At 47.8% G+C, this 16923-nt stretch overlaps 1 protein-coding gene and 1 long non-coding RNA gene across 5 annotated transcripts in view; one reads left to right on the top strand and one right to left on the bottom strand.

Annotated features, from left to right (window-relative positions):
* Positions 1-1021, top strand: part of LOC309331796 — a 47880-nt gene extending 46859 nt beyond the window's left edge. The window contains exon 10 of the long non-coding RNA XR_014151961.1: positions 56-1021. This is a non-coding gene — a long non-coding RNA (uncharacterized lncRNA). The remainder of the gene's footprint in view (positions 1-55) is intronic.
* The window catches only part of BCAS3 (BCAS3 microtubule associated cell migration factor), a 460752-nt gene that overhangs the window by 9538 nt on the left and 434291 nt on the right, over positions 1-16923 (bottom strand). For 3 of the 4 annotated variants that reach the window (XM_081844097.1, XM_081844096.1, XM_081844098.1), the window contains one exon: positions 12622-12789. In XM_081844097.1, the coding sequence (XP_081700223.1) occupies positions 12622-12789 (168 nt within the window). Of the gene's footprint in view, positions 1-12572; positions 12790-16923 lie in introns of all 4 variants that reach the window. The other variant, XM_081844099.1, reaches the window with a different exon arrangement.

Genomic DNA, 16923 nt, shown 5'->3' with positions numbered 1-16923 from the left:
AGGATTTATTTATTTTTTAAAGGCTTTTGTGGTTTTTTCCCCTTTTTGTTAACAGAGCACTGATGACTTGGTCTGTCAAAGCTTTAGTCTTCAGCCCTTTGGAACATCTCCAAGTTTGACTCGGCACAATTTCTGGAAGGTTAAAAGTACACTAGATAAAGGAGCAAGTGTTTTAGAGAAACAATTCCCTCCACAATAGGCACGATAATCCCATTTATGTTGCTGTGTGCTTTGGGGGAAAGGGAGTTGTTTCCTGCTTCTCGGCGTTTACATCGCACATCTCTTTGCACAACCAGCAGAACCCTTTAATGTGGGCAACATCAGACCTGGAGGAAAATGTAGCCCACTATGTGGCCCTCAAGACCCTCCCTGGACCCCATCCTGGCCCTGCTCTGTGCCCTCCTTGGGAGTTTCTGCCTGATGGCCTGAGTCCTTGGACTGGGATCAGGCCTGATGTTTGCATGGCTGGAATGTAACCTGTACAAAGTACGACTCACATTGGTTGTTCTGGCCACTTCTGCTACTGACCTGTGTCCCCCCGTTACCCTTGAGTCGGCCACTGGGCTGACAAAGGTTCTCCACCCCCTGCCCTGCAGACCTAAACCAGAAATGGGAATCTGTGGCCCTTCAACTCCCATAACCTCTAGGCAGTACATCCCATGGGTGCAGTGGCCCAACTACCTCTCAGGACCTGTACAGGTTTGCCATCCCTGCCCATAACAGTTGGGAAGCAGGGCCTCTCGGGGACTATTTCCTCTCTTTTAAGGTCTCCAGTCTGCTTTGAGATCCTTGCGATTCTGCTGCTGAAAGATGTTGGGAATAAGAAAAGATCCTTTCAATGGGAGTGTTATGGAACAGCCCCGTCGCACCGAGGTGTGTTTCCCCCATACCTTATTGCCTGCTTTTAAGCAACTACTTAAGACTGTAATTTCAGCTTCTCTTGGCATTAAGTGATCTATATGTGCGCACACATACCCCTGCCAGTATATCAATGCAAGAAATAAATAACAATGAAAAGTAAGATTATTGTTAATAATTTATAAATTAGTTCTGGGCAAGAAAGACTTGATCACTTGTGATCCTTTGAAAACTCCATTGCTGCCAACCTAAAAAAGTGTTCTGGCAAGCAGAAGTACATTATAGAAACATCAGATGGAGCCTCGCTAGATCCGGCCAAAGGCCCATCTAGTCCAGTATCCTGTTCTCTCAGTGGCCAATCAGATGCTTATGGAAATCTCGCAAGCAGGACCTGAACACAAGAGCATGTGACTCCCAGCATCTGGCATTCGGAGGCATACTGCCTCCCACTGTGTCTTTACTGCTGTGTCAACCCAACTGTCTAGGAAAAATGGGAGAAAAAATAGGCACAAAGTTCCTAAATGAGGCAATTACATCATGGTCTGAGCTTCATTTGACCAATATGCTGACTAAGGGATTTCAGACACACTTTAACCTCAAAATTTTAGCAACTCCTTTCATGTGTAAGACCTGGTCTCCCTCTCCTCCCACACTTTTCCAATTTTGAGGTTATTTGTGTTTCTGGATCCTTTAACGAGCAGCTAGTTTTAGCAAGTAAGACATGGAGAGTAAGTTACCTACTGGAAAATGCTAATGGGAGCAGAAGCCCAACGATGACACCATCAGCCTGACCGAGGGGTAAGCCTCCAGGACTGGACCATTTCAGGCTGTGCGTGGCAAAGAATGTCATGTTTTTATAGCATCAGGGATGGGGATCTTGGGTCCGGGTGCTGAGAGTGACTCCCCTCCCTGGCCTCACTATCTTGCCCAGGCCAAGCCAAGTGAATGAAAATATGTGGCCCATGGGCTGTAAAGCCTTCCCCCATTTTATAAGCTTTACCACTTTAAAAAATCCCTTACATGTAGCAATAAATTGAGGAGAGGGCTTTGCTCAGCCTTTTCCATGTGCTCTTTTTATAAATGAGAGGTTTTTTGTTTTCTTTTTAAAGGGGGTGCAGACTGATGTAGTTGAGACTGCTCATGTTTCAGCCCTTCCAGGCCTTGGAAGATGAGGTCTCTTCAAGTGACGGGGAGCAGGACCCTCTAGCAGAGCTCCATATAGACTCCAAAGGGCAACTGAATCTGGACCCTTCTGCTCAGGGCTAAAGGTCCCCACACCAGTGGCCTGGATGCCTGACCATATCTCAGACTCTCGTCCCACAAGGTAGAGGAGATGAGTCAGGCAGCATCTTAGGTCCAGCTAGCTTTATGTGAGGCTCCTCGGGAGGAGGAGGAAGTGTATGGAAGCACCTGCCTGGATCAGGGCCTGGCAGACAGCCAGGACGGGAATGGAGCCCTAAACTCCCAATATAAACTCTGCCCGAGCTGATTCACTGCTGAAGCAACAGCTCTCTGTCTGTCCCAAGCTCCAGCCTGCCTGAAGTGGGTTGGGTTGGGGGTGACATGGTTGCCTGATGTTTCAAATATCCATCTGACACCCATCAACAGGCTGTAGTCAGTTGACACTCTGCAACCCCTTGAGGACACTGCCAGTCAAACAGCTGAACCACAGACCGTAACATACTCGCAAGCTGTGAAAAAACTGACTTTATGAGAAGCTTTGAGGAGTTAATGAAAAACCATGAACATTCCTTTCTCCGCATCCCATGTTTGAGCAATTAGATTCATTTTGAGAGCTGCCCAGGATCACAGAGCTGAGTTAACATCAGCAACCGTTAAAAACAGCCTCCTTTGCAAACAGCACCCCCCCACCCTGTAATTGATTTCCAAAGAAAAGAAGGTCATCCAATGGGAACAAATTTGGATTGCCTCCCTGCGCCCTGTCCAGTGTGGTCTCTGACTGATATCATCTTAGGAAATGTGAGAGAGGCAAAGGGCTGTAGCTTAGAGGCGGAACATCTGCTTTGCATGCATGAAGTCCCAGGTTCAATCCCCAGCATTTCCAGGTAGGGCTGGGAATATCCCTTGTTTGAAACCCCAGAGAGGCACTGTAGACAAGAGTGAGCTTAAAATGAGCTGAAATGCCCTCATCCCCACACATTCAGGACTTGCAAAGGCACTCACAAAAGTCAGCAGATATCACAGAGGGCCTTCAGGTCACACAATCTGCATACCCACTAAAACCTCCCACCCTGAATCCTGGGAACTGCAGTTACATAGCTACAATTCCCAGTACCCTTACAAACTACAGTTCTCAAGATTCTTTGAGGTGGTGGAGGAACATGTGCTTTTAATGTATTGCTGGGGATGCAACCAGCCAGGAAGCTAGACGAGAATGTTATCATGCTTCTTAAACCGGAAGACGCGGGAAATGCCTGACCTTACCCAGTCACAATTAAGTCCAATGCCTCCTAGGGACTAAGGTGTAGAATGGCACCATCCACACACACTTTTGCTCAGCCCTAAGTTTGTTTGTATTGGTTGGAAGGAAGAAATGCTTCTGTAAGGCAAGAAGGGGAGTACCGTACATATACATAGAACCAAACTCTGGATGCCGCACATCTCGTGGCCTGCAAATTTTCAGTGAAGTCAAGCTATGCTGAGCCACTGCTAACTCCCCGCAGAACAAAAGCGCTTAGAAAGCCATTATATGCAATAACTGCTAAATGATGAGACACTGTTTACTCAGATCGTCAGATAAATTCTCACTCGCAGGAGGTTGGCCTGGGTGTCCCGAGAGTCATCTGGTTTTTATTTGCAACGTAAAATGTAATTAGCAGCAGTAACACAAGCAGAAGAATCCAATAAAAGGGGGCTTTGCTCTTAACAGGTCCAAGAGTGACCATTTCTTCCCATATATGTTAATGAAGAAAAGTATTATTTTTTTCATATACTCCTCCACCTGCGTGCAAAAGAGAGAGGACAACAATTTTCAAAAATGGTAACATGACCTCTTTTGACTTGAGGTAAACACACACAAACCTCCAGAGAATCCTGGTAAGAATAAAATCTCAGCAAATCTGAGGAGCCCTGGCTAAGATGCCAATTCTGATGTCATTTTTGTTCCAAAGCGAAAACTAAGAAAGCCATTGGTGAGGACATAGCAGTTGATTTTTTTGTTGGCGGCCCCAAAATTCACATAGGAACATTGGAATCAGACTCCTGGTCCACAAAGGTCAGTATTGCTTACACTGACTGGCAGCAGCTATCTTGGATTTCAGACGGGGGCACATTCCCAGTCCTACCGGGTGATGTGCGGAATTGAAGTTGGGGCATCTGCATGCAAGAGAGATGTTCTGCCGCTGAGGTGCGGGCCTTCCCTGGACACCTCTGTACTACGTGCTCCAGAGCTCTCCTTTCTTCACAGGGGTCAAAGGTTACAACATTTGGAGCCGCCAACTTGGATGGTTTCAAAAGAACACTAGATGAATGCAGGGAGGACTGAACTATCGGAGGCAATATGCCTCTGAATAGCAGTTGCTGGAAATCATAAGTGGGGAGAGTACAGTTGTGCTCAGGTCCTGCTCATGGGTTTCCCACTGGGGCATGTGTGAGACCAGGATGCTGGGCTAGAAGGGGTTTGGGCCTGATCCAGCAGGGCTGTTATAGTCAGTGCTGGCAGTGGACAGACGGTCCCTTCATTCTGATTCAATCCAATTTTGTCTCCTCTATGCTTTCCAATCTGTTCCCTTCCTCAAAGAGGGACGGCAAATCTAGAAATGGGATTCCACTCAGCTTTTATCGTCCACATCGATCCCTCTCCCGCCTTCTGGAGAGTGCATTGCTCTTGCCTCAGGTTATGTGGGTGTGTTGTGTGTGCCAGCAAGAGAAGGGTTAAGGAAATGTTTATCACAAGGCTAGCTTCAGAGTTGAAAGTAATGTGATCAGTAATGAATTTTGTGTTACATTAGGTTGTATAAATGGACAGACAAGCGCAGACACCAAGTGGCCAGGAGTCAGGGCTAATTTAATGAGGCTAAAATAGAGACAGCACCAATTAGACGCCGGGCCAGCTCAGTGCTCCTGCAGGGACTGCAAATGAATAGGTACAAATCAAATTACTGACTAATAGAAGCAGTACAAGAGAGGGCAGTCAATGCTAAATGCATTAGGGTCTTGTGACCTCTCTGCTCTGAACAACAGAATCCCAAATTTGACTTTAAAAATAAAATAAAAAGGGGGGTGGTGGGGAGGGTGGAGAGAGAAAGAATAATAATAATCAAAGAAACTCTTGTTTGCTTAAAAACACACACGCCAAGAGTATTGGTTGCAAAATGCTGGAAAATATTTAAACGTCGGCCATTTTGCACGAGCAAGGAGTGTTTTCCCTGGGGAGCGAAACATTTTTCAAGGCTCCATCGAAGTTGGGTGTCCCTTACCACAATCTCTGGGTAGTTCTATAGAAAGGGTGTCTGGGATTCCTGGGCACAGGAAAGTGACAGCCACAAGTTGCACTCAAGGATGTACAGGGCTTGGCTACCGCAAAAGCTTGGAAAATAGGAAGCATTGATTCCCGTGAATGTGGCAGAAACAGACAGCGATGGGCTGGAAGACGCCCAGCACGGGAGAATGGGCTGCACCAGAAAGCAGCTGTGCAGGAGCAAGCGAAGGAAGGATATTATGCAGCCCAAAACCTTACTGGGTATTTTTTTTATATATAATGGCTTCAGTGGGTGTGATTTGAAGTGTACCTCCCCTTAACTACGGAAGGAAAGTGGCAGAGATGGGGGAGAAATTCCGTTAGTTTACATTTGCACATGAATCCATGTAATTCCTGAAAAAAATGTACAAACCGAACGTGGCTATTCCATGCCCAGGAGTTAGGTGGGCAACCCAGGTTTGCTGTCTGGGAACATGGGTGGATTCCAACCTGTCACCAAGGACCCAACTGGCTTCTGTAACAACGAATGTTCATGCCAAACGTAGGCTGCTATAGCTGTTCCTAGATCCGAATAGCCTGATCCCAGGGCCTGCTTAGTGGTGGTTCCCTGTTTGCAGAATGCCCTCTCTGGTGAGGCGTGTCTGCCTCCCTCATTATTAACATTCACATTTCCCTTCAGGTATTGTAGTCCTGAGCCGCTTTTCCATAGCTCAAAACCAGCACTGGCAGCACTGGCTGCCAATTAGTTAATTGAGCCCATTAACTAATTGGCAGCCAGTGCAACCAGTCCAGGATGGATGTAATATGCTCAAACCGTCTTGCGAGCAACCTGGCTGCTGAATTCCACAGTGGTCAGTTTAAATGTCTGTATTTCAGTATTTTAGTATAGAAACACTTTTTAAAGCAAAGCAGATATTTAAATACGTATGCTATCTAAAGCACACATTTCAAAATGTATTTTATCTGAACACCTGCATTTTCAAATGCATTTGGGTGCACTTTTCGAGCTGAGACCTGTAGCACAAAACGCTGCAAAGTGCAAGATCAGAAGGAGAATTTTGCACCAGCAGGTGCAGATTGGGTAGGTTTGCGTCAAGATGCAGAGCCAACGAAGCCTTCCTCCATCCCTGCCTCTTAATCTATAGTTGGATCAACTTCCCCTCTGGAAATATTTTTAGCGCCACTGTTGTCGTCTCCGGGCCAAGCTTAAAATGCAGACGGGGCTCTGGCGAGGTCCAGCTCCCTTGCTCAAAAGCATGTGCATGTTTAACCTTCGACGGAAGTTTGGGAGAGGAAATGGCTCATTGAGCTGCCTACATTGGGAGCAAGCCGCTGTTCCTCCCCCACCAAGGAGGCTTAAAAATGGCCCATCGCCAAGATTCCAGAGATTTGGAAGTCATTCCAGAGCAACAACAAAAACAAAAAAATGTAAAAATATTCAGTTGTTGGCAATGGTACTGCAGCGAGGAGTGACCGGTTTCCTTTCGGAAAGCTTACAGGGAGTCGTATTAAATACACGCTTCCTCACCTCGGCGCTGCAAAGGGACAAATAAAATGCGAAGCCAGTTTTTTTTTTTTACTGTCTTGTATAAAAAAAGCTCTCTAATGGACTTTGCAGGATGAAAATAGTTTAGAGCTGGATGGTGGCAGGTACATGCATTCCTGCACTTCCAAGACGTAAAAGCAGACATGGGGACGTGATGGAATGGGAGGGAGATGAAACGAGGGGCTAAGGCGACCTCCAAACGAATGCCAAAAGCCCATTCAGAGGAATAAGATGCTGACAGAGCGAAGCCAAAGTTAAAGACATTCAAAATACAGGCATCCGGATGCTGTAATTCCCAAGCTGTATGCCAGAGCACATGAGTCTGCCACAAGACATGCATCTGTAGAGTAAGAACAGCCTCTTGTAATCCATCTTAGAGAGGGTGCCTGCTGCCTCTCTGGATTTCATGCTCTTCCTGGATCAATCACACCCCCCCCGGCAAGATGGCCCCCTGCATGATCCACTGCTCTGGCTCTGCACGCTTCCCATCCTGCTCTGCTGGGGGCAGGCAGTTCCAAAAGATAAGGGAGACCCAGAGCAGAATGGTCTGCCCATTGCCTCTCTGCACAAAGTCATGCCTCCAACCAAATCAGGGACATCCGGATCTTGGAAATGCATAAATCAAACGCTGCCAGAACTAAACCGCAGATGTGCCACTGGAAACAAAGCTGTAACATGGAGCAGGAAACCATTTTGGCAAACAGAAAGGACTTTGCCCGGCACTGCAACGACATCAAAGTCAGTGCCAGGTAAGATCCTCTCGGAAGGGCATTTTGCCCTTAATGGGGAGGATGGCTGCAAAGAATCAGCAGAATCTCTAAAACTGGCAGAGGGGAGCAGTCCCAGCTCTGGGACGCCCTCTCTGAGACCCCATCCCTGGATGAGTCTCCACATCTCCACCGTCTTTGATGAGGACGCGGGTGGCGCTGTGGTCTAAACCACTGAGCCTCTTGGGCTTGCCGATCGGAAGGTTGGCGGTTCGAATCCCTGCAACGGTGTGAGCTCCCGTTGCTCAGTCCCAGCTCCTGCCAACCTAGCAGTTTGAAAGCACCAGTGCAAGTAGATAAATAGGTACTGCTGTGGCAGGGAGGTAAACGGCGTTTCCGTGCGCTCTGGTTTCTGTCATGGTGTTCTGTTGCGCCAGAAGCGCTTTAGTCCTGCTGGCCACATGAGCCGGAAAGCTGTCTGTGGACAAAGCCGTTTCCCTTGGCCTGAAAGTGAGATGAGATTTGTAGAATGTAGGCATTCTAGACAGCTCAATACAAAAGTATCTGTGTTTGGACTGGGTTTTCATTTCCATCTTGGAGCTGAAAAATAAACGCCACTGTCTGTGCATACTTCTATTGTGGCTGTATCTCTTGGAAGACAGTTTATGAAGGGTGGACTTGGATTTAGATAGACACAAAGCTGTCCGGATCGTTAGATTATGGGGCCAAAAGGCCATTTCCCTCAGAACAACCAAACTGTACGACCGGCTCTATTGCTGAAGCCACATTGAAAATAGATTCCTCTTTTCTCTTCTTTTTCTGCTATTCTGATCGGGTTCCTTTTCTGCTTGCTGTCTGATAGCTATTTCTGTCAAGTCAGAGAAAGCTTCAAGTGGAAAAGACCCCTTTGGTCATCGAGGTAAATGTCCCCAGCCAGCTCTTCCTGCATGCCTTTAAGCAATTTTTAGCAGATGGCTCCAGGCTGATTTTTTATGCTGACTAGTGTAACTATCTCTTACAGAAACCTTTGAAAAACAGCCCCCCCTCCTGTCTTTCCAAGTATAGGAAAACCTTTATTTAATTTTTAAATTGAAAGGTAGGTCTGTTCAACCAAGCAAAATCTTTTTTGCTTGATTCATCGCCAGTCTTTTAACTGTTTAATTCACCAATGACCCACTTCAACGTAAAAACCTTTGCCATCTAGTCCAGCATCCTTTTATCCCAGGGACCAGCCAGCTGCCCGTGGGAATCCTGCAAGCAGAACCTGAGTGCAACAGCATTTGCGATTTGCAGCAGCTGCCATTCAGAGGCACACTGCCTCCAACAGTTCAGGGGGAACAGAGCAACGACGGACCAAAGGGCCTGCTGATGACTACAAGAATAGAAGAAGCAGAGCCTGATGGATCAAGTCGGGGGCGTGAAGTCCAGCATCCTGTTCTCACAGTGGCTAACCACATGCTAGAGGCTTTCTGTTAACACACATCCTCTCCCCCTGTAGACACAGGGGAGAACACACATACTTCAGAGAAGGGCTGGGGAGCCTGTGGCCCTCCAGATGTTGTTGGACTCCAGCTTCCATCAGCCCTAACACGGCATGGTCAATGGCCAGGGATGATGGGAGTTGCAGTCCACCAACATCCTTTATTAAAGCAAATTCCCTGCTCTGCAGTTTCTACGGAGGGACAAAGCCCATCTTCGTTTTTACGTGCTGACACAGAAGACAAGCCAGCCAAACAGAAAACCAGGGTGGGTTCTGTGTTGTATCTAATGTTCATCATAGTGTGGGAGGAATCAATATTATTTAATCACACTCCTCTTTTAGTTGTTGCTCCTTTCCTTTGGGAAGAGAAGACTCCCTGGAAAAGACCCTGATCTTGTGAAAGATGGAGGGCACAAGGAGAAGGGGATGACAGAGGACGAGATGGTGGGACAGTGTTCTCGAAGCTACCAGCATGAGTTTGACCAAACTGCGGGAGGCAGTGGCAGACAGGAGTGCCTGGCGTGCTCTGGTCCAGGGGGTCACAAAGAGTCGGACATGACTAAACGAATAAACAACAACAACAACCTTTCCTTTGGAGGAGACAACACTGGAAGCATAAGAGCGCCTTGGGAGTCGGGGAGGCACAGAAGCAAGCAAGTAGGCAAGGTGTCTTGGCTGCAAAGCAACATCAACACCCTGCTACCCTAGACCAGCTTCTCCTGAGATAACTCTTTGTCACTCTCTGAGAAGAGTTAAAATTGAGCCACTTTAGCCATGCCGTTAGAGAGCTGTGATCCATGGTACAGTCCAAGGTGGCTTTAGGCAAAGGGCACCCTAATTGTCCATTAGTAGCTACTGTCTCCCGCCCATCGCCAATTGACCACCAAGGCTCTGTTTTGCTCACACAGCAGCACGCTTCTCGCTCAGAGTTAAAAACAGCACATTCCAGGAGTTAAAACACTTATTCCAGACAATATAAGAAAACCAGTTGTGGGGAGAAATTTATGGCGCTGCTCGACAGAGACTTCACTGCTGGTATCATTTAGTCCAGCTGACTGGGTGGAAAAGCATTAGAGAAAGTGAAGACTAAGCAAAAAATAATAATAATGTTTTTAAATAAAAGAGAGACAAATGGCTGTTTCAGCCAAACGCTTTCAACAACAGAGTAAATATTCGGGGGGTGGGGTGGGTGAGGAGAATGGGGATGGGTTTCAAAAGCAGCCAGCAATATTCTGTCTGAGATATAGCAGAAAGGGGCAGCCATTCATCTTGACCTCTGCTTGCTCTTCAGTTTATAGCTTGGCAAGGTTTTAATGAGAAATTCAAGCAGCTGATTTAGGTCCACAGGAGCATTGTTCAGGGGTGGCCCAGAGGGCCTGAGCCCCAGGGCTTCTGCACCCTGATGCCCCGCACCCCAATAGTCTGATTCAGTGTAAGACAGCTTGCTATGGACTTCCCTCATTGATAACATTGTGTGCTAGTCTTTGCTAAATCATCCCTTTGGAACTCCAGGCCCCAAACTCGGCAAAAGGCTGAGGAGCGGAGTTGCACCAGACCTAACATGTGGTGCTTTTGGGACTGCTTCAAACTTCCTTGAACAAGGAGGGCTAGAAGCTTGGCTTCTCTAGAACAGCAAACAGCAAGATTCACCAGTTTTTGTTTTCTATGCTATATTATATATCCCCAAACTGTTTGGCACAGATACCTGGAACACACTCTCTGACCCGATCATTTTTCTTTCTCTGAGGCACAAGCAAGAGGGTACACAACACAACCTTTCTCCCCTCTGAAAAACTCCAGCCAGGCGCTGTTCTAATGCTGGTGTTGAGTTGTTACTCACAGTCCAAATGGGATCTTTCTTGCGGGGAAAGAGGGAATTTGCTTAACACCAATCCCAGCCGCCAAAAGCGCCTGCAATTTGCAAGCATTCCAGCCTCCCGACGGCCTCTTGAGCCGAAGCCTAATCCCTGGGAGTGCCATTCCATTTATGTTAATGGGCCCTTTAATTTATCACAATAATGGACTGTGATGAAGATGGATTAATTTGGATTATGGGAGCCAGCACTCTCTCAAAGGCAGATAATTATACACCCAGAACCTCATCTGCACATTTGCTGTTGATCAGCGCAGATGCCACGCGAGGGGAAGCGAGGCACGTTCCTGTGGGGCACGGAGTGGGGGGCAGTGTGTGGAGACTGGACATTTTTAAGGTGGGTTGTCACAAGCCCCAAATCTGCAACTGTCCCAAGACACAAACATTTGTTTTCATGTCGCCATGGCAGACACAAACCCTGGAAGGAGGTGGGCTGCCATCATGCAATCGGGAGGGTTCAGAGGCCCCAAAGCGTTTGAAGTCAGAAGGGAAGGGAGAGTCCATTTGGGTGGGGTGAGGGGGGTGGGCAGAAAGACCACCAGCAACTTTCTCAAAGGAATTCTGGGAGTGGGGCTATCCGGAGGTGCTTTTGGAAATGTTAGCAATATTGGGAATGTAATGTGCACCACAATGGCTCACAATGAAGGGATTCATTAGCTTTTGCATCATCTTTCTGCAACTTGGGTGTCCTCCAGATCACTATCAGATCCCAACTCCCATCAGACCTACCTCTACTGTCAGAGGCAGGGCCAGTTGCTGGGGATTGCAAATGGGGACAGCTGCTGTTGCTGCGCTCAGTTTCCTGTTGGGGCATCTGGTTGGCCACTGGATGCTGGACTAGCTGGGCCATTGGCCTGATCCAGTAGGACTCTAATGCTACCGGCCCCAGCCAACAAGACCAAGGGTCAGAGATGATGGATGCTGCAGCCCAGCTACACCTGGATGGCCACAGGCTGCCTTTCCCCTCTCTAACCTGGAGTCATTTCAGGCCAGAGTGTGCTGGGGGAAGCAACAGGCAGCTGGGATGGGCACAGTCAAGCCAGGATGTTTGAAGCAGATCTGACACCTCCCTCGGTCCGGAGAACCACATGGCCCAAGAGGCCTGTTATATAGTTTCAAGACCTTCTATCCTCCCTCTGTTAGAAAGGTACAATTCTGCCACTGCCAGGGCCCCATCTGCACTACACAATTAGAGCGGGATCATAACCAGTTTAAGCAGTTATGGCTTCACCCCCAAAGAATTCTAGGAGCTGCAGTCTGTTAAGGATGCTGAGATTTGTTAGGAGACTTATCCTTCCCTATCTGAGCTTACAATTTCCGGAGACGTTTAACAATCAACCCCTCTTCCTAGGGAACTCTGGCAATTGCAGTTCTGCAAGGGGAATTGGGGCCTCCTCACAACTCTCAGCACCCTTAACAGTTCCCGGGATTCTTTGAGGTAAGTCTTGATTGTTTAAAGTGGTGTGATGCTGCTTTAAATGTATAGTGCAGATGGGCCCTGGGTTTTGTGTGTTAGATTTGTCAACCTCCCCCACCCTCTGCAAATGCTCCAGCTATATCTAAGTGCTACCCCAATATGTTAAGGATCCGCTTAGGAGTGGGGCTGTCCTCCAGGGAGCAAGGCAATGGGGGTGGATGAACATTATAAGTTAGTTAAAGAAAATCACCATTGGGTGAGAGACGTATGTGATCTCTGATCACATCTCTTCTTTGTACCTGTTCCAGATCCCACTATGTCCCGACCGGGCGACTCAGACATGGCGTCAGCCAGCCGTTCCCGGAGGCCTTCGTCGGTTTGTTCCATGGAAGACAGGTGGCGGAGGCCAAAGCTCTCGGGCCAGCTCCCGCAGACTTCCAGCAGGGTCATGCTCCGATCAAAGGCACCTTCAGGAGAAACGACGGGATGAAAGTTAGTTTATATGTTATTTCCCCCCATTTCGCTTACAGCAGCTTCACTTCAGGAGAGCATCGGACATCAAAAAGAAAACCCAAGGTGAGAAAATATAAAACAATACAGTATTATGTATATTACATTTCACAGCAGTATTATGTAACAAAAGATCATAGGGAAAAGAATCACACTATGGGTTGTATTCAACGTTAGCCCTGCTCAGAGCAGACCCACTTAAATTAATGGATCTAAGTTTTCTGTGCCCATTAATTTCAATGGGTTGACCCCTGAGTAAAACTTACATTGGATCCAGCCCAGATAAATTAATGAGCACGACTAACTTCTGTCCATTAGTTTTAATTGGCCTTATACGATTCCAAGGTTAGATACTGGTAAGGCATATTGACCAAAAGCTTTCTGGGAGAACCAAGACTTGGCCACGTGCCTAACAACCACAGCCCTAATATATGTCTACTCAGAAGTAAGTCCTATTGAATTCAGTGAGGCTTACTCCTAGATAAGTGGACACAAAATTGCAGCCTGAAATAATATAGTATTGGGGCTGGCAGACACTCAGTGAAGTTGGTGCCACTTCCAATAAGGCCCTGTTCAATAAGGCCTGGCCTTCATTGGGCAACAGCACCTGGATCAGGGCCTCAAGATGTGAATTACTGGAGACCAATTGGCATTTAATTTTAAAAATCATATCCAAGTTCATATCCAGAAGGCAAGGTCTTCTTTTCACAAGGAACAGGATGGATATATTATTTTTTTAAGCACACAGAAAATGTTAACACACGGCATGCACAGGGCATGACCAGCCCATGCATCACCCAGGCACTACACATTCTTTTAAAACACAACTCCCAAATTCTTTCTACAACAAGCAAATAGACTGATCATCAGCATCCAGGGCCTGATCCAGGTTTGAGGAGGTCATCAGAAAGGAATGCAGCCATCTATATCAGTGTGCCAATGCAGCCGCCATTTTAAATTTCCCACCATGCCCCTGAGTGCTTGATCATGTAGCCTCACTCTGGAGCATTCAATGATGCCCTTCACTGGGGAACACACTGCCATTTTGATTTTCTACTATACCCTGGAACAATGATTTATCAGGCACTCCAGGGAATTGTGGGAAATTTCAAATGGTTGGCAGCTCCAGACCCAGCTGCATGCCACAAGGAGGGCTGGTATCAGCGGTGACCCCTCTTGAGGGGACTGGGCATCAGCAGCGGCATGCAATTATTGGGTGCTGACACCATTCCTACCAGCATCCATCGGCTCCAAAAGAACAAGTGAAAGGAACCTGAGAGATAAACGGGCACACGCAGCGAAGACAATGGAGCGAAAACCTCTACGCTCTCCAGAAAGGCAACTGAAAAATAATTCCCTTAACTTGCAGTTGTTTCCTAATTCAAAAATAGGACATGACGTTTGACTAAATGCAAAGATTAGATTGTGGACCCCCAGATCACTTCAAAGTACAAATTAAAATTATTCGAGTCTATTATATAGCAGCTCGGCCGCGAAGGCTTACTTTAAATCATTCCCCCGCTTGGAATGAGATTACTGTCTGGGGGCTTTGACGCGCGATCTGCTTGCCATTTCACTCAACAATTAGGTAACTGAATATGGAGCGTTTAGCGGGCCTGGCTTTTGCCAGCCTGCAGAGGTCGGGTGTGGGTGGGTGGGGGGCGCGGAGGGAAGGAGGGAAATGCCAACATTTCTCTCGAAGTTGAAAGTGCACAAAACACATCCCCTGGTTATCAGGCTTCTGGTGCTTCCCTTTGATCAGCCGTCAGAAACTATCTGCACTCCTGCGGCAACTGGGCAGCTTCACAGCTCACTCCCGGCCTCTGACAGGTAGTAATAGAAAGGGCGAGAGACCAGGCCCTGCGGCAGGCGTCCCTTCCTCTGATAACGTCCAAAGTACTGGGTGATAACCGGTGGTAAACACTCAGGCCGGCCAGCTAATCCGTGCATCAGCAAAGAGGAGAGATAATAGGAAAAGCTAATGGCTTGGAGAAAATAAATAAATACGAAGGGTGAGGGGGCGGGTGAGAGTGTCTGGCGTTTTAAGGCCCACGAGGGGAACCCCAAATCTAGTCAACATCACTTGCCATTTTGATGTCACTTCCTGGAACTTAGATGCTTCCATCATTGTTTATGTGGGCTTTTCGCTTTGCAAAATCCTTTTCGATTGGGCTTCATGCCACAGCTCAGTGGGAGAGGACAATGCTTTGGGTACAGGAGGTGCCAGGCTCAACTCCTGGCACCTACCATTAAAAGGATCAGGTATCCAAAGGGTGGGAAAGAGCTCTGCTCTGTGACCTCTCCCTCGGCCAGAGGGAACAGTTCTTAGGGAAGGGGACAAGCAGTCTGGCCTGATATAAGGCAGCTTCCTGAGTTCATCTGTGATGTACAGTCCATTGGCGGCTGGTGCCTGTTGGGATTGGTGGGTTGGATGGCAAGGAGGCCAATGGTAGGCAGAGCCACAGCCAAAGAAAGGCGGAGCCAACTCCTCCCTGTTGAGTTGTGCAAGGGGCAACACTGAGACCAAGGAGGAGGAAGGTCACAGCCAAGGCATTTCCGTGGGCCAGTTGCAAGTAAGGCAGGAAGCTGGGTCACTGAGGTTGCTGGGGCAGTGCCTCATTTGCCCTAGTGGAACAGCCTCCACTGGTGGAGCTGGTGTGGCGCAGTGGGTGATGTGTCCAAATAGGATCTAGATTCAAATCCGCACTCAGCCACAAAGTTCACAGGGTGATCTTGGGCCAATTGTTCTCCCCACCACAAATGTTGGCTGTTTATTGAGCATCCATTTTCACTGGTTACAGCAGGGGTCAGCAACCTTTTTCAGCCGTGGGCCGGTCCACCGTCCCTCAGAGCATGTGGTGGGCTGGACTATATTTTGAGGGGGGGGGATGAACAAATTCCTGTGCCCCATAAATAACCCAGAGATGCATTTTAAATAAAAAGACACATTCTACTCATGTGAAAACATGCTGATCCCAGACCATCTGTGGGCCGGATTGAGAAGGTGATTGGGCCACATCCGGCCCCCGGGCCTTAGGTTGCCTAGCCCTGGGTTACAGCATGTTCTGCCTCACTTTCAAGTACACCTTCCTGTCACTATCCATATTGCAGAAAGTTCGCTGTTATTTAGGGGGGGGGAGTGGGTTGTTTCCCCCCCCATAAGTGCACCAAATCCAATTTAATTGTGCAACTTGAATTTGCCTCTGTGTGGTTGAACCCCAGCTGGATGTGGAAGCACCCCTCGTCTTTGCCTTCTTTTCTGTGTCAGCACTTTGGGGGACCTGAAGAATGTTCTCAAGTGCCTCATCAGTTGCCTTTTCCTAAAGGCTCCCAAAGATTCCACTTCACCCTCCCCTTCTTTGGTAGACAAGGACGGGAGATCAAGACTTTTTATCACATTTCAGAAAGTGGGAAACCCAAACACCCTGGTCCTCCTTTTAAGCAGGCCTATGAATAACAGTGGCAATCGCTTTTGATGCTCTGCCAAGGCGGCTGTGCAGGCACCCAAATAAATAAAAAAAAAAACTTCAGAGGGAGGGAGGGAGAGAGAGAGTCTGACTCTAGTTCCATAGATGCTTGAGAGAGAGCCGAGGAGACAAGAGTAGCGCTGCCTCCCCAATCAAGCCCCGAGACCTGCCAAGAGCTCTTAACGGGCAACTTGTGAGGTGTGAGCATTAATGTAGAATGCTGCTTTCAGGGATTAACGGTGCCAAAAACCTCTGCTCGGGACGCTCCCTTTTGATCTTCTCCTCCCTTTTCACCCCGCGCTGGCATTCCACCTACGTGTCTGGTAGTAAATCTCACGCCAACACCATTAAGCTAGGATTGCACGTGGGCCAATAATCCCCATTTGCCAGGGACTGCCCTCGTTTTCTGATACAAGTCCTGGGTGGATACAAGTTTGGGGTTGCAGCCAACTAAACTCTTCTTGGAGTAAAGCCTAAGTTGGTCTTGCCCGTGAATTTCAATTTGTTGACTTGGAGCCTGACTCGCAAGGGATATAATCATTTGTTTTTTAGGGAAAGAACTGGGAGATGCCATCAAAAAAAATTTCTACAGTATTAGTATTCTCAGCCTTCTTCCATACCTCC

This window comes from Podarcis erhardii, assembly GCF_964252035.2.
Source record: "Podarcis erhardii genome assembly, chromosome: 16".
Taxonomy (NCBI): domain Eukaryota; kingdom Metazoa; phylum Chordata; class Lepidosauria; order Squamata; family Lacertidae; genus Podarcis; species Podarcis erhardii.
This window is presented reverse-complemented; position numbering and strand designations above follow the sequence as displayed.